This window comes from Ovis aries, chromosome 6 (genome assembly GCF_016772045.2).
Source record: "Ovis aries strain OAR_USU_Benz2616 breed Rambouillet chromosome 6, ARS-UI_Ramb_v3.0, whole genome shotgun sequence".
Classification (NCBI taxonomy): domain Eukaryota; kingdom Metazoa; phylum Chordata; class Mammalia; order Artiodactyla; family Bovidae; genus Ovis; species Ovis aries.
The window spans coordinates 86172907-86194291 of NC_056059.1; the positions used below are offsets into that span (position 1 = coordinate 86172907).

General features: G+C 32.4%; 1 protein-coding gene across 2 annotated transcripts; it reads left to right on the top strand.

The window, feature by feature from the left end:
* The first annotated feature begins 2284 nt into the window (after positions 1–2284).
* CSN1S1 (casein alpha s1) lies at positions 2285–19014 on the top strand. 2 transcript variants are annotated; one of them, XM_012179357.5, is made up of 19 exons: positions 2285–2337; positions 3718–3780; positions 5465–5497; positions 6391–6429; positions 6876–6899; positions 7324–7347; positions 7954–7977; positions 8671–8694; positions 10168–10200; positions 10954–10977; positions 11068–11121; positions 12436–12477; positions 13120–13143; positions 14341–14382; positions 15283–15309; positions 16255–16278; positions 17074–17228; positions 17814–17857; positions 18630–19012. In XM_012179357.5, coding segments are annotated over exons 2-18 (645 nt in total). In that variant the 5' UTR covers positions 2285–2337; positions 3718–3729; the 3' UTR covers positions 17815–17857; positions 18630–19012.
* The last annotated feature ends 2371 nt before the right edge of the window (positions 19015–21385 follow it).

Below are 21385 nucleotides of genomic sequence, written 5' to 3' on the forward strand. Positions count from 1 at the left end.
ACTTCTTAAATGAACAGTGCTAAGTAGAGGCAAACAATAGAATGAGAAAGACTAGAGATCTTTTCAAGAAAACTACGGCTGTCATGGGAATATTTCGCAAGGGAATATTTCCCACTTCTCAAGATCTTCCACCAGGGATCTTTCCAACCCAGATGGGCATGAAAAAGGAGAGAAATTAAAAGGACTTAACAGAAGCAGAAGAAATTAAGAAGAGGTGGCAAGAATAGTATTACAGAAGAACTGTATTTAAAAGGTCTTAATGATCCAGATAGCCACAGTTGTGTAGTCTCTCATCTACAGCTTAAAACTCAATGTTCAAAACACTAAGTTCACAGCATACTTGCCCCATCACTTCATGGAAAATAGAGGGGGAGGGGGAGAAGGTGGAAGTAGTGTCAGATTTTATTTTCTTGGACTCAAAATCACTGCAGACATTGATTATAGCCATGAAATTAAATGACGCTTGCTCCTTGAAAAGAAAGTTTTGTCAAACCTAGACAGCATATTAAAAAGCAGTGACATCACTTTACTGATAAGGGTCTTTATAGTCAAAGCTATGGTTTTTCCAGTAGCCATGTACAGAAGTGAGAACTGTACTATGAAGAAGGATGAGTGTCAAAGGACTGATGTTTCCAAATTGTGGTGGATACACTCCTTTGCGTGCATGCTGTCATTTCAGTCATGTCCTACTCTTTGCAACCCAGTGGACTGTCATCTGCCAAGTTCCTCTGTCCATGGGATTCTTCAGGCAAGAACAATGGAGTGGGTTGCCATTTCCTCCACCAGGGGATCTTCCCAACCCAGATACTGAACCTGCATCTGTAATGTTTCCTGCATTTGCAGGCAGGCTCTTTACCACTAGTGCCATCTGGAAAGTCCAGATACACTCCTGGGAAAGACAAAAGTAGAGTATTACAATGCAGCTAGGCCTTTTGTTCTCAGCTCCTTGAATAAATTAGAGTGAATAGAAAACTCTAGTATCTTGTTGAAATTGATATGAAACAGACAGTAAGGAAGATAATATCTAAAGAAAACTTCAATATGGGAAATTATAGTCTTTTCTATCTTCAAAGTGGAGAGGCTGAACAGTTTTGAAATTTCTTTTAATACAAAATAATGTTCCTGTCATACAACTGTGAATACACTGAAAATATCACTATAGATATTTTAAAGTATATAATATGATTCCTTTCTTATAAACAAGGAGTTGCAATCAACAAGTTTTTAAAGCCCTCACTTGTACAGATATTTTATTTAGCACATAATATTTTGTACAATGCCATTAATATATTGTACAATGCCAGTTAATTCTAGGAGTACCATTAAGAATTGGAGGGATAGGAATTTTTTTCTTTTACTTGTTTACTTTAAAAGATGGAAAATCAGAGTTATGGTTTATTTTTTGCAATATTTAAAAATTGTAATTCTTGAATAATTATTAATTTTAATTAAATAATCTGTAATGAGAATTCTCCTACCAATGCAGGAGACCTGAGTTTGATCCCTGGATAGGGAAAATACCCTGCAGAAGGAAATGGCAACCCACTCCAATATTATTATTTGGGAAATCCCATGGACAGAGGAGACTGGCAGGCTAAAGTCCATGGGGTCACAAAGAACTGGACACAACTTAGCGACTAAACAACAACAATTTACACTGGAATGAATGAACTAGTTACCACAACTAGTACACCCAAAATAAACAAAAATTAGCTTGGTGGTATAATTAAAATGCCACCAAAGTTTATATGATAATTATATTTTCTTTTTGCGAGAAAAAGATTAGACCACATATAATGTAAGTTATTTCACAAGGTAAATAATTAAAATAAATAATATGGATTAACTGAGTTTTAAGAGGTGAAATAAATAATGAATTCTTCTCATGGTCTTGTACGTTAATAAAAATGGAAAATTTTTGAAGACCCTGTTTTGTCCCAAGGATTTCCTTTACAGGTATTGAATTTTTCAAAAGTTACAAAGGAAATTTTATTGATATAAATGCATGTTCTCATTATAACCATAAATCTAGGGTTTTGTTGGGTTTTGTTTTTTTTTTTTTGGATGTTAATTTAGAACAATGCCATTCCATTTCCTATATAATGAATCACTTCTTTGTTGTAAACTCTCCTCGGAATTTCTTGGGAGAGGAACTGAACAGAACATTGATTTCCGATGTGAGAGAATTCTTAGAATTTAAATAAACCTATCGGTTAAACTGAAACCACAAAATTAGCCTTTTACTAATCAGTAGGTTTAAATAGCTCAGAAGCAAAAGTCTGCCATCACCTTGATCATCAACCCAGCTTGCTGCTTCTTCCCAGTCTTGGGTTCAAGGTATTATGTATACATATAAAAAAACTTATTTTATTTTCCTCTGTCTCATCTTTAATTCTTCACTAATACGCAGTTGTAACTTTTCTATGTGATTGCAAGTATTGGTACTTTCCTATGATATACTGTTAGCTTAAAAATATATTTGCAAATGTTGATACTATCTATCTCAGAGCTATAGGTGAAAAATTAAATACTTTTATAAAGACCAAATTGCCTGATCATTTTTAAAATAAATTCTTATATACTGAAAATGTAGATACATAACTTCAGTATAGATTTATGGTAAAATAATTTGAATCATTTTTGTCAAATTCTGTAAAATGTTGTCATACAGAATAATTTATAATTTTTTTGTTTTCATGGTGAAGATCATTTCTGTAGAATATTTCGAGGCCATTTTTATTCCATGTAATTAGGTTAATAAAATTAATTTTATAAAGGAAACACCAATGATAGACAATTAGATATAAATGATTACTTTTATAAAGATGATTAAATTTGGATATTTATAAGGATACAAATATATGAAAATAATAAACTCATTTGGGGCTTATAAATATGTCTTTTTTAACAAATGCAGGTAGATTCTGCAGTTTGTAAACTGAAGCAGCCTGTATAAAATAATCTGTCATTAGTCTGCTGACTAAGGTATAAACAAATTTCATGTATAATCTAATTTTTCTTATTTATCTGAAATGCATTTTTTCAGCACATATAAATTTATGTATTTTAGGGTCTTGCAATTTAATGGAACTCTAGGAGTCAAACGTGATATGTTTGACTTATAATTCTGTTCAATCATCTTCATACAGTCATGTCATGGATATATCAACCAAGCAAAATTAAGTAATAGCTAGATCCTTTTAAAAATTTAATGAAGGTTAATAGTGTCTACATAATGCACAAACAATGCTTTTCATGAAGACTCTGAAAGAGCAGGCTAAAGGATAAAGACATCTTTTAAAAATTACAGATAAAATTAAATGTAATTTACCAGTTTTAGTTTATCAATTTTAACAAATCCAATGATCTACAGGAAATTTTTTTTTAATTTTTATTGTCATATTTTAAAATTTGTAATATTTAAATATTGATACTTCTCTATTCCTCTGACAAGACCTTACTATTACTTTCAGGATCAAATGCTTTACTTTGAAGTGTAGTAAGATATTGGTATTTCTTATCTTAGATAAGCAGTAAGCAAAATAATTTGAATGGTAAATATTTATATTGAAGAGCAAAATTAGAAACTAAATGAATAAAAATATTACTTTCAAATGAAACAACTTTTATCATAATATACTCCTTTGTTGGAAAAATCAAGAATTTTTTTTCATGAATCTAATTTTATTATAAGACCTATTTTATTTTCTTACATAGATCTTGACAACCATGAAACTTCTCATCCTTACCTGTCTTGTGGCTGTTGCTCTTGCCAGGCCTGTGAGTACAGTAAAAAATTTAGAAGATTCTAGATTCTTGTTTGAAGTCATCTCAAATGCAATTTGATGCAAGTCTCATCAAGTGCAAGATATTGTAGTCGTAAAGAATTTGATGGTCTCTAACTAGCTATTAAGGTGTTGATATTAAAGCTATAGTAATCCTTCACATTTTGATCATTATTATTTAGTTTATTCAAAGACTTAACTCTAAATAAAATTTCTAACTTAAAATATAAACACCTCACAATAAAAAATTAAAAATTAAAAAAGAAATAAGGTAATTAACAATACAATAAAGAGCATCAAAGAAGGTAATTAGTCTCTTTGCCTGGGTCCATTATAGGCTTAACATATTTGTAAACATATATATGTTCAATTTTGTATTACCAAATATACTGCTGCTGCTAAGTCACTTCAGTCGTGTCCGACTCTGTGCAACACCATAGACAGCCTCCCACCAGGCTCTGCCATCCCTGGGATTCTCCAGGCAAGAACACTGGAGTGGGTTGCCATTTCCTTCTCCAATGCATGAAATCAAAAAGTGAAATTGAAGTCTCTCAGTCGTGTCCCACTCTTCGCGACTCCATGGACTGCAGCCTACCAGGCTCCTCCATCCATGGGATTTTCCAGGCAAGAGTACTGGAGTGGGTTACCATTGCCTTCTCCAACCAAATATACTATTAAGCCCTATATTGCAGTGTATCCACTTTTGGAACCTAAATCAAACTCTCATTTGAGATGGCTCATGTCAACCAATATTTCCCAAGGTACAGAAAGTTGGGCTCATTCAACTGATTCAAAGATCTAATAATTTGGTCCTTGTAGAAAGAAAAACTAGATAATGTAAAGTAACTTAAGTTTCTTCTCAAAAAACAAATTCAGTTATTAATGTGAAACAAAAAGTTATTCTGTTCCTTTGTGACCTCTAGATAATGATAAATAAATAAATAGGAATCAACTGACAAGAAAGCAATTCAAATAAGATAATAGTTTTGGATATTTGGACACTCAAGCTATCAAATATAGATGCAAAAGTTTCTGAAATGCTGAGATATTCTATTGTTAAACTCCTATTTTCTAAAGTGTAAGTAATGTAGGATCACTAATAATCCAGCTTCTAAACCAATAGAGTTCTCTCTGTGCTAAACCCTAAGCATCAAAAGAAGGGAATATCTGACAGTAAGTTACGAAAAAAGGGTCCAAGTTCTTCAGAAATGTGCCATTGGAGTAGTCCATATCTTTTCCTTTTATCAGTGAAACAGATATAGATCCCCCAGCAAACAGATTCTTTAATCCTTTTCCAAAGAAAACATCATTTTTTAATGCTAACATTTAACAAACATAAATCTTGTTCCCACAGTTAAAATGCAGATTGAGTTAAAATTTTATATAATTTAATTTATGATAAAAAATAAAATCCAGACAAACAATATTTCAGATTATTTTTTGTCTTTTTATATTTTCTCCACCGACTCTAGAAACAGAAGATAATTTACTTTTCTTTTATTTTTGTCAATAAATTTTTTTTTTCCTCCCAGGGGAACTTGGTGTCAAATTTAGCTCTTAAATACAAACTTCTTAAACAGCACTATTAAATGTATAATATTACATGTGCCTTGTGATATTATTATTATTGTATTTTGAGTGCTTTTGTTTTTACAGTTCTTGCATTTTTTTTTTAACAGAAACATCCTATCAAGCACCAAGGACTCTCTCCAGTGAGTGTTCTATTCTATGTTCTAAGAACTCACTATAAATTGTGTAGCTTAAGTGATGATAAATTGCTAATATATAGATTGTAGTCTCATTCCTTCCTTCTCTAGAAAACAGCCAGTTTCACATCCGCTGAGGTATAATATCTTCAACTATTGAGCTGACTATTGATCTGCTCTCACAAACCTTTTTAGAGAAGAGGGCATTTGGACTTACGTATTTATGATTAATAAAAATTTTATTATGCAAGAGCAATAGTTAATTCAATAGGATATGTATATGTGGTCTATTTTCATGTATTATTCATTCTTTCTCTTCTCCTTGCACTCAAACATATGATTTACAACTTGATCTCAATTTACACACTGAGTATTAAATTAGATACTCTATCACACACTTTTACAAGAGTCATTAATCTTCCACCGTATCCACTGCTTAGTTCATTTTTTAATCTGTACAGAATGAGCCAGACAGCAGAGAGGTAAGATTCTTTCTTTACCCCAACTAATTTCTCTTTCAGTTAGCTATGATAAATACTGAATGTCTTCTTCATTTCCATTTTCATTTGTATACATTCGTTTCAATTGTATCCAGGTACTCAGATAGTTGATTACCCTCTCACTTCTCTGTTTTCATTACATTCCTGTTTAATTCCTCCTTTGACATTTGATAAGGAAGAACTGACTAAACCTACAGGCCTGATAAAGAAGGAACCAAACATGGTGTCTCCTTCAGATTTTAAAATAAAATCATAAAACTGAAACTAATTATCTCTTATTTTACCTAAGAAATATTTTGGTTTACCTAAATAAATGGAGAATTTGTGTTCAAATGGAAAAACATTCTCCTTTTTTGACTGTGTTTTTCACTTTTACAATTCACAATTTAATTCCTACAGGAAGTCCTCAATGAAAATTTACTCAGGTTTGTTGTGGCGGTAAGTATTATCTACTTCTTTTTCAATGACAAATGTATTTTTCTGGAAAAATCAACTTAATTTTTATTTATAAATATTTTTTCACTTGGTCAAATTTTTTCTTCATTTGCTCACCCAAGCAACCACAAAGAATATTGAAATTATATATGCAAATATTAAAAAGCTGCTTTAAATATTAATCTGTACCTATACATTTGACTCTTTGTAAAACACTTATGCTGTCTTGTGCATAATCTATGTAAATTTTATAATTTCCATTCTCATTATGATGGAATGTTCTCTTATCTCTACAATATTCTGGATGTGTTGTGTCTTCTGTAATTTCATGACTGAATTGTCAAACAGAACACAAATAGAAATTTTATTTCAAGACCAGTATTTAAAAGATTTGCTAGGCAACCCAGTTTAGTCTGAATGATTTTTAATATAATCTTTTTCCCTTGTAGCCTTTTCCAGAAGTGTTTAGAAAGGTAAGAAATTCTGAATAGAATATACTGCAGAATTAACAAAGCATTTTATTCTATGTTATTTATGGTATTATACCAATTCTTTATTGCCTTTTTGTGGAAAAATCACTTAGATTATTATTAGATTATTGAACCAGACAGAGAGATCAAGATAACTCAGAACTACGACTTAAACAAGATGAAAGATAATAATAGTCAAATTTACTGGAACAAAATTTTTTAAATATTTTTAAGTGCACAGTAATGTACTGACCAGCTTAAATAAAGAAAACTTAGCAAGGAGATAACGCAAGAAATGATATTGCAAGAAATATTAGTGCATTCACAAAAAGCATATTTATTTTTTAATTTGCAGCAGCAAAATGTAAGATACATTTCTTACAGATATCCATCCATTCATGTTTCTCTCTTCTTTTCTGTCCTTAAGGAGAACATCAATGAACTGAGTAAGGTAAGGAACATAAATGATATTTAAATTATTTTAAAGTTACCTCAAAATCATAATTTGCAACCTACAATTTATTGGTTTTGACAAAGAGAATTTTTAAGGGAAAAACAGAGTGATGAACTCAAGATAATGAAAATACGAAAATTTTCTTTAGGTGGTATGTCGAAAAATGCTTTGTGCAGTACAAAAAACATTTTAGAAAAAAAATTTCCTGTAACATTTATACTTTTCTTGAACTTTCAAAATGACTGATGAGATCTACTGAGAATTCTAAATATTGATTTCATTGATTTAACTTTGCAACTGTGAAGAGACAAGGCATTAGTATAAATGAATGAATGGATAAAAGAATGAATTAGTGCAATTATGGACTGACAGACTATTTTCACTGATCGCCAAAACAGAAAAAATGTTTTATTGAGTACTACATAAAGCAATATATCTGCTCCAAGAATGTTTTACATGTCAATTTGATCAAGGTTGTTTTTCAAAGTTTTAATAGCTTTGTTATTAAAAAAAACATACAGGTATTTAAAAAACATACAGGTATTTAAAAATTTACAGCTTCTTAATATTCTTCATACCTGACTAAGTATCTTTTCTTGGCAGGATATTGGGAGTGAATCAATTGAGGTAAGATTCTTTATTTTAAAACTATTAAATATAATATAATGAAAAGAAAGAAGTAAAAAATATCCTAATCAAATATCCTTTAAGTATCCTAATCAAGATGAATGAACAATTCTCTAAGGCCAAAACTAAAACAGATATCTCTAATTCAAAGAAAAAAAGATGCAACATGTATGTTGACCAAAATTGGCTGGATAACTAAACCAACATAGTATTTTGAGCTTAAATTCTATGGATCATCTCACTGCTCTCTGTACTGCTATGGTGATGGAAACTGAACACAACAAACTACATGGAGAAAATTCATTTTGCTTAAATATTTATACATTATTGAACCAATGCTTTGTGCACTTTTATTTGTCACATAATCTTTAATCCAATGCTCTGGTTTGTCATCCAAAAGCCAAGTTAAAGAAAAAAAGAAGTTAGGTTAGTTAAAGGAAAATGTAGAATATTTACAATGATTTATCAAAACATATAAAAATCTACAGCACTTTTTATTGAGCTCTGAAATGCAGATTAAAGAGGAAAATTCTTCAGTTAGCCTGGTAGGTAGGCTTTTTTAAAATTTTCCTTACCAGTTCTCTATTGCCACCCATTTCTATTTCCTTTGGCATCCATTTTATTTGGTAATTATCATTTTATATTGGAATGTTTGTCATGAAAAATAAAGTTAATTCTCTTTTCTTTTCTAAGGATCAAGCCATGGAAGATGCTAAGGTAAGATCTTTATTTTAATAAACTCTACACTTATATATCATAAACAAGATATGCTCTACGCTTTAAGAAAGCTATCCGCTGCAATTGTGCGATTGAACTCCTCAAGCAGTGCTATCATACCCAAGAATGTACAACGTTGTGCCAGATAAAGTAAGGAGAGGAAATTTGACATTTACATGATCAGGAGAAACTTTGCTTCTTTATTAAAATCAAGAGTAAAAAGCAAAATGTGCATGAGTGTTTAAAAATGAACATCTGACTCAAAAAATTAAAACCCTGTTTCTGTCATCCCAGGATAAGAGTTCACTCTCTTGTGTGTTGAGGGTGGTCTTTGGGCAGAAAGAATTTATTGCAGCAATTATGTAGGATCAATGGGCTATGCTGTTGTTCAGTCACTCAGTCATGCCCGACTCTGTGACCCCACTGACTGGAGCATGCCAGGCTTACCTGTCCTTTACCATCTCACAGAGCTTGCTCAAACTCATGTCCATTCAGTCAGTGATGCTATCCAACCATCTCACCCTCTGACATCCCTGTCTCCTGCCCTCAATCTTTCCCAGCACCAAGGTCTTTTCTACTGAGTCGGTTCTTTGCATCAGGTGGCCAAAGTATTGAAACTTCAGCTTTAGCATCAGTTCTCCCAATGAATATTCAGGATTGACTTCCTGTAGTGATTCCTCCACTCTTCTCCAGTAGCATGTTGGGCACCTACTGACCTGGGGAGTTCATCTTTCAGTGTCATATCTTTTAACGTTTTCATACTGTTCATGGGGTTCCCAAAGCAAGAATGCTGAAGTGGTTTCCCATTCCATTCTCCAATGGGCTATGCTACCTAATCTCAAAACATGAAAAAAATTCATTAGCCCACAATACTTTTTACTCAACTCTCCCAAGAGATGACTATTTTGCTGCATATTAGAATCAATATCTTAGTATGTACTTGGGAACAGAAATCAGATCCATATGTAAATATGAACATCTATGACTTAGGAAAAAAACTAAATGTTTCAAAGATTAGAACTTTTAAAAGCTCATGTAATTTTAGTTCCATTCTGAAATTGATTGTTCTATTTTCATATTTCCAATTTATTTACATCAAAATTGCCCCAAGTGTATGTGAGAATATAAACTCAACCCAGGGTTTCAGATAGCCCAGCTCAATAGGATTCTTCATTCCAGGTTTCATTTTTATCACGAAAATTCATATGCATTTGCATTCTACTCAAGAAAGTATCTGTATTTGTTTTAATAAAAAGGTTTTAAGTTACAAAGTAAGTTATTATACTCCCCTCTCCAACATATTTTAAATAAAATTGACAATCCAAAAAAAAGTAAATTTTATTGGCTCTGAATCTTTTTATACCCAATTGTTTTCACTAAAAACTAGTTAGCAATCCAGTATGAAAGTGTGGAATAGTTTCCTTCTAATTCTAAAAGTCTCAGAGGCAGTAACAATGATTCTCTTTCTTTTAGCAAATGAAAGCTGGAAGCAGTTCGTCAAGTGAGGTATGCCATTTTTATGTTAATTAAGTATCCCAATTAGAAAATGTTTATGAAAGTTTGTTGAACCATAAAGTTTACATGTCCCGTAAGGTTTCATCGTACAAGGCACTATGTATCTAATCTATCCTAATTTTAACATACAAGGCTATCAACCCCAAAAATGTAAGAAAACAATTATTTGTCAGAGACAAAATAAAGATTTCTTTCTGGGCAAATAATCCTATCTGGATATCTGTGGTATCCAAACATGATTTTTCTAATTTTTTTTTCCTTCCCAGATTTTTGTAGAATTAAATCTTGTCACTGAAAATTACAATAATGGCTATGCTTCTAAATTGTGAAATATAAACATGATATATCCTTTGCGGAACTCAATCAATTCTATGTTAAAGAGGCACTGGAATCCTTTGCTATTTGTTACCTAGAGGAGAAAAAGAGAAGGCATACAAAGTGATGAAATCCTTAAACTTTGGGAGCAGAACTTCATCCAGTTTACAAAATAAACCCAGTTCCAATGAATTCAGTTAAAAGTGAATTCTTCACAATCCAACATTCTGAATAACTTCCCTGGTGAAAGCAGTGAGAAGAGAAAAGAGAACATGTACTTTGATTGTTCATCTTATCTAAATTTACCCAGGAATTTGTGGCTAAAATCAGTTTACCACAGATAAGCTATGATGTGTCTGGTTAATTAGCATTTTTATCTTGAATGTAAATTAATGTCATAAAACTAACAATACATTTTTTTTTTTTAAGGAAATTGTTCCCAATAGTGCTGAGGTGAGATATATTCACTAAATTTAAAATATATTAACATCATCCAGGATATCTTAAATTTTAATTAAACTTTTTATTTTTTGAATTTTTTAGCAGAAGTACATTCAAAAGGAAGATGTGCCCTCTGAGCGTTACCTGGGTTATCTGGTAAAATTTTATTAAAAGTTAATCAAAGACCAATGCATCAGGGAATGAGCAAGAATGTTGTGTTGATAAATTATCTCTCCTTTTCAATATCTGCTAAACGTGAAACAAAGCAGACTAACAGATTCTAGTAGTATACTGATCCCTCCTGAAAATAAAACTGACAAGTTTTTTAATCTCAGATATTTAATTCATACTCTCATTTGAATACTTGTGTATTATAGTCTACTGTCAGATCTGATTAGCACAGTATTGAAATGGCACGCTATAGATTTGACCAGACTTGAGTTTGACTCTAAGCTCTACCTTTTACCGGCATGTGATATTAGATAGTTTCCTTATCTGCTGTAAATTTATAACTTAAGTTCCAAAGTGACAAAATAGTAATAATATTTAAGCATATAAAGCAATTAATAAAAGCAAGACATAGTGCAAAGTAAGCCCTCGGTAAATGTGGCTAGTATCAGAAACATCATTTTTTCCCTCATCCAATATTCTGATTTAATTTGCAAAAATCAGAAAACAAATGGTGCTAGTGGTAAAGAGCCCCTCTGCCAATGCAGGAGACTCAGGCTTGATCACTGGGTTGGGAAGATCCCCTCGAGGAGGGCATGGCAACCCACTCTAGTATTCTTGCCTTGAGAATTCCATAGACAAAGGAGCCTGGAGGGCTATATCCATAGGATCACAGAGAGTTGGGTACAACTGAGGTGACTTAGCACAGCACAGAAAGCAAATCTGTTTTCAATTTTCTTAGCAATTCTGATATAATGCACACTGTAAGCAAAACTGTCTCAGTTCAGTTCAGTTCAGTTCAGTCACTCAGTCATGTCCAACTCTTTGTGACACACCAGGACTCCCTGTCCATGACCAACACCCGAAGCTTGCTCAAGCTCATGTCCATTCAGTGATGCCATCCAACTGTCTCATCCTCTGTCCTCTTCTCCTCTCCTGCCTTCAATCTTTCCCAACATCAGGGTCTTTTCCAATGCATCAGTTCTTCAAATCAGGTGGCCAAAGTATTGGAGCTTCAACAAAAGTCTTTCCAGTGAATATTCAGGACTGATTTCTTTTAGGATTGACTGAATAATTATTTATATCTGACTGCATTATAATATATTTTAAGTTAAAAAAAATGCAACACAGTTGGTTTTCTAATGTTTTTTTAAAAAAAGAATGATTGGGCTAATCCAAATTCTCTGTGGTAGAAACAACACTAAAGTAAGATTATTAGTTTCCCATTCTTTACTCCTGGGAAAGGGATACCATGATAGATGGTATCCACGAAATTGACAATATATTTTTCTCTTTGAATAGGAACAGCTTCTCAGACTGAAAAAATACAACGTGCCCCAGCTGGTAATGTTTTATTATAATAATATAAAATTAAGTCTACAGAATTAAAATAATTAAGTGAAATTTACTTTGACTAAATTCTACATCAAATCATGTTAGAGCTTCCCCAATGATTCATTATATTCTGGAATTTATTCTGTATTTATTTTCCCAAATCCAGTTCTGAGTGGTGATTCCATACCTATGCCTCCTTGTGAAAGCACAGATCATTGCCAAATAAACATTCCATTTAAAAAACAATGTAGACTCTGTAGGAGGAATCAGGGATCCCATACATTCAAATTGCTTTCATCAAAATTTTCTAAGAAAGAATTGGCAGGTTGATTGATCTCATTGTCTCTAGACCCGTTTCCTTTATAGTTATCTTCACTTCCTGACGTTGTTTTGAATATTGAATGAGCAGTCTCCTACTCAGTTATTCCTTAGGCTAGCTTGTGGCAAGTCCAATAAAATGTTCAAAAAATCTCTCCTTCCCCTAATCCCTAGACTCTATAAAATTTGCTATGTTCATGAGAACTTTGACAATATTATGAAGGTTTTTTTTAATCACAGATAAGCTGTGATGTGTCTGGTTAATTAGCATTTTTATCTTGAATGTAAATTAATGTCATAAAACTAATAATACATGTTTTTTTATTTTTTAAGGAAATTGTTCCCAAAAGTGCTGAGGTGAGATATATTTACTAAATTTAAAATATATTAAATGCACTATAAGATGTGCATTTGAACTATGAAGTCATAAACTATCTGCTGATAGTATGGATAGATCAAAAAAGTATCTATTAGCACAATCCAGCTTCACTATTTAGCATCAATCCTTTTGAGTATCATAGTTTTTCACTTGGGAGGCCATAAATTTTTGTTTTAGTTATACCAAATAAGCTTGATTAGTTAGGACTTTAGGGAGAAGGACTTGTCTTAATTTAGCAAAATTACATTTTCACATTTTTATTCTGTTACAATTGTAGGAAGGAGGAAGTCAATAATGAATTTAATTTGGACCTTAGTGTCACTCTTGCTTCAGTTTCCAATTTTGTTGTGTTGCTTTGGACTTAGAAGCCAAATAAATTTAGATATATCAGTACCTCAATCAAATTTATCATTACTAATCTAAGAAATTACATGAATAATATATTTTAGCACCTTAGTTATGATATGATTAGGCCGTAACCTCCACAAGTGTTAGAACTATATGGTCCTGCTCATAGTGTTCATCATTCATAGTGTTCACTGCTCATAGTATTCATTATTATTTATTTCATAGATGGTCCCTAGCATTTAGCATAGACCCCCAGTGAATGAAAGTGCCTAGCAAATGTCTGTTATTCACACATGAGTAAAATCAATGTACTAAGATAAAGAGATCTCTCTTTTTGAGGAAGCTATTCATGACCATATAAGACTATTTACTAAATCTAGAATATCTTAGTATTTTCTTCAAGTGTTGTTTTTATAATGTGTGTTCCTCTTTCTTTTTTAACAGAAATAAATAAAATCCAAGGGAGAAGTTTTTCTACTACCCATATTTGATAATGTTTTATTTAAAATTTATAAAAGATAAAATGTAAATGAGTGATTAATAGTCATGAACAGAAATTATGTAGTCCTAGGGAATTGGTGGATTATTTTCCCCCAGATATGAAACTTATAGATTCTTTATCCTTCCAAATTATAGCAAGTGTAACATTGAGTTGAATATTTTTTCTAAAGTTAGAAAATGAAAGCTATATTGCTAATTTTCAAAATTTTGGCAGAGAATACAGTTTATACTAATCTTCATAGATGATATATTCTTGGTAATTGTAAAATGAATGTGTTACATCAGAAGATATCTAGGTAACCTAGAACATATTTCCTTCTATTTAGGAACAACTTCATAGTATGAAAGAGGGAAACCCTGCCCACCAGGTAATATTTTGCTAAATGAATTACATAATGATAATATGTTGCAAAGTTTAAATATGTTTGCTTTTAAATAGCTTCACAATTTTGAAGAGACTTCTTTCCTCTCAGGTGGTTATTTTTCACTCCCAACTTTCTGAAACAATTTGTAGTAATCAATCTGAGAAAGGAGAACTATTTGTCATTCTTCTTTGAAATGGGAGCTGTTCTATTCTGTCAGTCTCACCTGACAGCAGCACCTTTGTAATTCTAAACACTATGAAGTGTTAATTTCCATGGTTATGTTAATTTCCATGGTTATGTTAATTTCTCTTTTCAGGTATTCCTAAATTTTATATCTTTATGTCCATGATTTGATTCTTAAATTCAATTTATATTTAGGAAATTCAAACTCATAATTATGCTCTTTCAAGCAAGCCATTTGGAGATTTATTAATTCTAATTGAAACCTTTAGAAGAAACTATCTGGAGAGATAGTAAATGTTTCTGTCAAAAAACCTTTCTGATCTGTTTTCCCTTCCATCTGTATAGTGTTTTTATCTATATAATAGAAACTGATTCTTCCTCTGCCTTGCATTCCATTGATTTAGTAGTGTTCCTAGGGCTTCTGATTTCATTTTTAAGGTGACAACCAGATACTGTGAAATATGTGCTGCTATTACAATTCTGATTCCTATCAAAAGCTATGCCAATTTCAATCACTACTGTCATTTAACGAGTCTTATGAAGGTTGTTGAGTATGTTTCATATGTCTTAGAAGAAATATTATCTAGATAATGCAATTGGCAAAATTATTAGTGTGAATTTCCAGATCTCTAACATGCAAAGCATTTCAAAAAGTTTGCTTCTTACATTTTCTGGTTTTATTCAGCCTTAAAAGATCACCCTGACTCTTTTTCTTTCCAGAAACAGCCTATGATAGCAGTGAATCAGGTAAGTGTGTGTCTGTCTGTTTGAGTTTTAAAACTGCCCCAAACTATCTATTGGTAACCACTGGTTTGGGGAGTTATTTAACTAGTTACATCAGGAAGTAGTGCTCTGCTAGTATTTCTTAGTTGTTGACTGGTGTTGGACTCTAACATTGCTGGTTCCAACATTGCTATGAAAGATCAGATCTAAGTTGCCAAAGGAAATGAAAGAACAATTCTATGGCCATCCCTGAATGAAGAGAGCTTCAGGTCAACTTTTAAGTTAGAACAACCTCAACCAACTATTCATATCATTCAAATTTGACTTTTTATTAATCTATAGTACTGTCTGGGCTTCTTGAGTTTTCAGTCTTAGATCTAATCTTATGACCTTGAGCAAACTGTGTTCTTCTCTCTGAGCCCTGCTCTTTCATTTGTGAAATTAATATGAATCTATTGATTTATTTTCTTCTAAAACTCACATATCTTGAGTTTTGCAGTGTTTTTTAGTGTCTTCAGTTTTAAAGGTGGTAACTGCATTCGGTTCAGTTTCTTTGGTCCATTGATGGTTGAACTTACATATAGTATGCTAATTTAAAAAAGAAACCGTGCAAAGAAGACCATGGAGTTTTATAAATATGAATCTGATAAGGGATTAAACAAGATTCAAAACATAGTAGTCATCAATCAATTTTATGATAATCATTCCTTAATGTGAATCATATTTTGCTCTCAATTTCTTCTAAAATTCTCTCTTCACTCATGGGCCAAAGTAAGAGAAAAGAAAAGACAATTACGTACTTCATTGAGGTCTAAAGAGTACACTATCCTCACCTTTCCATGTAATTTTTTAAAAAGAGGGTAATCATTCTAATCTTAATGAGAGCATTTGGTAGTAATACTCTAGTCTCTTATGGCATTTAACTGGGTTTGAATCACAAAACTATTTTTTTCCTCTCTCTCCTTTAAGGAACTGGCCTACTTCTACCCTCAGGTGAATTTATTTGATTTTTTATATTAATACTAATAAGAGAAAATCTCAGATATCATATTTATTATAATCGTTAGGATAGGCAACCACAGCAAAACTTGAAATGCTTTCTTTGGTTTTTCTAATTCCATCAAAGAACATATATTTTCCACCTGAATATATAAAGAATTACATTAATGCACAGAAACAAATAAAAGGCCATGATAGATTAACAGAGGTACCTATTCCAAAATTTCAGAAAAGAAATAATGGTTTTGCACCAAAACCTTATAGTTACGAAGGGGCACTGGGCTAGGAATTAGAGAATTCTTTTCTCTTTATTCTTGGCATTTCTGAAATCCCTGTATTATTCTGGGACTAGGACCTTCCCTTTCTTTGAGCTCATTGCCTTCATGAAAAACTAAACTATAGAACAGAAAGGCAAAAATGACCTTCTCTAATCCAAATGTCCATGAGTTTATAAATTATATAATAATTAAATTCACACTACCACTTTCCTCTGGACTTTGATAGCTGGACCTGTGTTAGTAATGCAGGTTCTTGGAGTTCAATACTGGCTATTGATCTTAAAGAAGTGATTTATTCATTACCCCTCAGGTACCCTAAGAAAAATCCTTTCCAAAATTTCCTTACTGTGATTTACCATAGGGAAGAGTTTGGTTTCTCTGTTTTCCTCACAGAGTAAACATCTCTTGTGATGCGAATAGCCATGTCTGAAATGAATGCAATGATTCATTTTCAGAGATTCAAAACTGATTTCTCATACACTGTTGCTTTTTCAATGGTCTTTCTCTCTAGCTTTTCAGACAATTCTACCAGCTGGACGCCTATCCATCTGGTGCCTGGTATTACCTTCCACTAGGCACACAATACACTGATGCCCCCTCATTCTCTGACATCCCTAATCCCATTGGCTCTGAGAACAGTGGAAAGACTACTATGCCACTGTGGTGGTAAGTTCATTTAAATGACTGCATATTGCTGCCGTATCAAGGGAAATAGAAGAAAACATAATATAAAAATAAATTTAGAATAAGCATGACACTTAAATGCTTAGTGTCCTATGCTAGAATTTTCTGAAATGGAAAATTGATGATAACTTTCTGATATATGGCTAATGTTAATCCATTACTCAGGAACATGTGGAGCAGTGCTATCTATTTGATAAGTGATAATCATTCTGATGAAAATAGGAGGAAAATTTTCTCTCCAAAGTAAAAATTCAACTTTATCCTCCTTGCACTTTTGCTAATCTTTAAATGCCTTTCTTTGGATTATACCCATGATATACATTAGAATGCAATGTGGGGGATAAACTGCAGATTTTGACATTCCTAAAGTCCTAACTTGAAATCCTGATCTTTTTATTTTCGCTTACTTGAAATAATATAATGATGTTTGTTTTTATAACCTTGAAGGTGATTAAATATAATAATCTATTAAGCATACTGCTGGGAAAATTAGTGCTCATTTTTTGATTTAGCAAAATTTTATTACTGACTACCTTACTCACGTTTTACCAATTTTTGTTCCTTCAGAAGAGTCAAGTGAATTATGAGGAACTCCACAATTATGGTCTTTGGTAAGTTGGAAATTGCTTGTCTTGATCCTCTTTTCATATGAATACAAAGGTACAACTTGTAGACTATAAAGTTGTTTTGCTGGTCCTCTAGTCTAGCTATATTTAGACACATTACACTTAGATAATATCAATAATTAAATTGGCTTCAACATTTTTTGTATTATAATAATATCAAATTTAAGTAACAATAAAACTAGCTAATTTTAATTAATATAATTTATTATATTGAAATTTCTACACAAGTATAGGAGTGTAGGTGTTACTAATTCTGGTGACCCCAGCAGAGGAACCTTATTCTTTATGATCACTGGAATAGAAATACTTAAAAAGTCACATAGTTAAATCAAGTATTTGTCTGTTAAGAAGAAAACAGATTTAAATGTCCATAGATGTGTTTTGAGTACTTCAGTTTACTGTATAGGAGCTTGTAGTTGTGTGTGTGTGTGTATGTTCCCTTTCTAGTGGTGGAAACTTCCCTTACAACAGATCAAAAGAAGGAAAGTAAAAGTCTGACATACGTGGAAGTTTTTACTTTGAATTATTTTGCCATATTTTCTGTTACTGCAAAAGAAAGTGCAACCTAGTCATAAATTGCCTGTAAAACTTAAAAATCAGGAGCAGTGGGTATGTGTTAGTAACAGGAGACACATATAACTTTGTGAACTTCATCTTAAGATGAAGAGAAAATGACTATTAAAGTGTATCTTAACAGTAGCTTCTCCTTTCAAAACATGCAGCATAACTAACTACATATTTCTTTTTTGATTTACAGATGGGATTGAAAATTCCATGCTCTACATGTCTTTTCATCTATCATGTCAAACCATTCTATCCAAAGGCTTCAATTGCTGTTTTAGAATAGGACAATCTCAAATTGAAGGCACTCTTTCTTCTTGAGTTCTCTATTGTATTTTAGATTGTGTAACATCCTTAAGTGAAATTGTCCTAAGAGCTTGTTACCTAAATTCCAGTAGTATCATGCTGGTATAAAGGCCACTGAGTCAAAGGGAATTACAGTCTTCATTAAATTTCTATATGGAAAATGTTTTTAAAGCCTTTGAATCACCTCTCCTGTAAGTGCCATCATTTCAAATAACTGTGTGCAGTAACTGAGATTTTGTCTTTCTTCTTTTCAATAAATTACATTTTAAGGCACTATTCCTATTTTTGTCATTATTCCATTGGGAGGAATTTACACAACCTTGTGAGTTTGTATGTATATAACATTTTGTTTTCACTAAATTTTTATGACACTTTCAAAAATTCAAATGTTCACTTCTAGCTGATGCTGGTAGATTATAAACTGAGTCTAAGATCTTTCATTTGAAGTCAACTGTTTATAGAATATTTTCCATGTGAACATGGATGTGGCTGCAGAGAGAACAACAGTGTAGTAGTTGTGGGTGCATTGGGAATTTGAACAACCTGGTTATACTGTTTAATTATGCAGGACTTGTTGGAGCCCAATCCACTTGATTATACTTGAGTTTATAACTAGGTAGATTATAAAATAAACATTGTAAAAGTTAACACGGGACACACAGTAACAGAGCATTCATAGTGAGCTGTTCGGTGTCCTCCAAAACTCTAATGAGGAATTACTTCTCAAAATGACAATAGTTGCTTATTCTGATATCTTTAAAGCCCCAGGTGAAATTTACTTTCCTGGCTTTATTCTAGGATTCCCAACCAACCCAATCTGTCATGACTCTTTAAGAACCTTGTATGACCCAGGTCACAAAACGCAGGTAACAAGGTTTCATATACAACAGCTTAGACCATCTATATCAGTTGTTCTGTTTCTTACTGATTATATGTACATGTATACATAACATTGAAACATGTAATTTTTGCCTTGACAATTTTTTTTTAAATCCACTTAGTATTAGGTCTCCTGCCTCCTCTATGTTAGAAAGTACAAGGTGCAACAACTTGTTATTCAATCTAGAGAAGGTTTGTCAACATACTCAGAATACTGGACCTGGCAGAAGTTAATGGAGGGTGCAGATTCATACGTCTTCATAAAATGTATCTCCCAGCTTCTGTCATCATGTCAGTTCCCAAAGAATCAGCAAAACACAGTTTCATGTTTTGTGAATCCTATAGATAATGCCATCCATTTAATGAATGTCTCGTAAACAGTAGCACGATAAAAGTCACGTTTTCTGTAGATTAAACTGTGGTACAAGACTAGAGCAAACTTGTCCTTAAAAGCTGTCCCATAAGAGAGAAAGTTCTGTTTTTAAGACGAGAGCAAACTGTTTCTGGTATTTTTTTTTCCTTTAGCTAAGTCAGAGGGAAAAAAAATGAATTTACTAGCTGTGAAATAAATATTAGGAATTTGCCTGACATGCATCATATTAGAAATGCCACCTGTAATAGGTGCCATAACCTCATTAAGTTTGAAATAATCTATTGTTATCCTCCAAGAAGCTACTTTAAAGGCCAAATGAGGAAGTGGAATAATGATGTAATTCACTATCTTTTAGTCTTTGCATCTTTTAGTGTTCAACAGCTGTAATTCCCCCATAAATGCAAATTATGATTTTATGATGGAAAGAGACACAAGAATGGCTTCTACTTAGCATTTTTTTCACCTCCTTATTCCATAAATCAGGGGAATAATATGGGGATTAGAGGAATGTCTAAATATATCCAGTCAAACATTACACTCTGAACTGATGACTTATCATAAATGATTTAGAATATCACTAGGCTTGAAAGGAGGCAAACTCAGGTAGCAACACAAATTATTACTCAATTCAAAGAAATCTCGACATGAACAATAGATTATCAGGACATTTCTCCATCCAACTAATGAGTGATAAGACAAAGCATGGATCTCAGAGTCTGTAATAAGATCACATAGTTCCTTTTATCCAGGTAAATGCTTCAAATTCATAATCTGAAGGCAAGTACCAGAGTTGCAAATATGATGTTATAGTATGATCTTTCCTATAAAATTGTGATGTTCCTTTCATTCCAGGAATATAGCTCCATAAATTGATTCTTATTTGTAAATAGCAGCTGGGGTGAATCATCACTCACTCTGATAGCAGCTTGAGCCAGAGTTTTGTTCAGCAAATTATGTTCACTAGAAAATTTTTGTACTGCTACATCAAAAACCAGCATGATAACACAACCATTAAATTTTCCTAAGGATATAATAATTAGCCTCACAGAGAGATCACATCTGGTTTGACCATTTCTCATGAAATAATTGCTCCATTCACTATATCTCTGAAATTTTTAATTATCACCTTGCTTTGGAGTCCACCAGTTATCACTAAGTTTAGTGACGCTAGTCTCATTCCATTTTCCCTGAGGTAGGAAATGCAATTTCAATAATTTGCACCTCCAACTAGAGTTTTCAGTCAACTGTAGTTAGGCAGTAAATATTTTTGTAAGAGTTTATCCTTCATGGAAAAGTTTAAAGGAGAGGCATTGACACTTTTACTATAGACACAGGGAATTGATGGACCATTGGTACTAAGTACAGCTTTTTACAGATGCTTAAATGTTTCCATT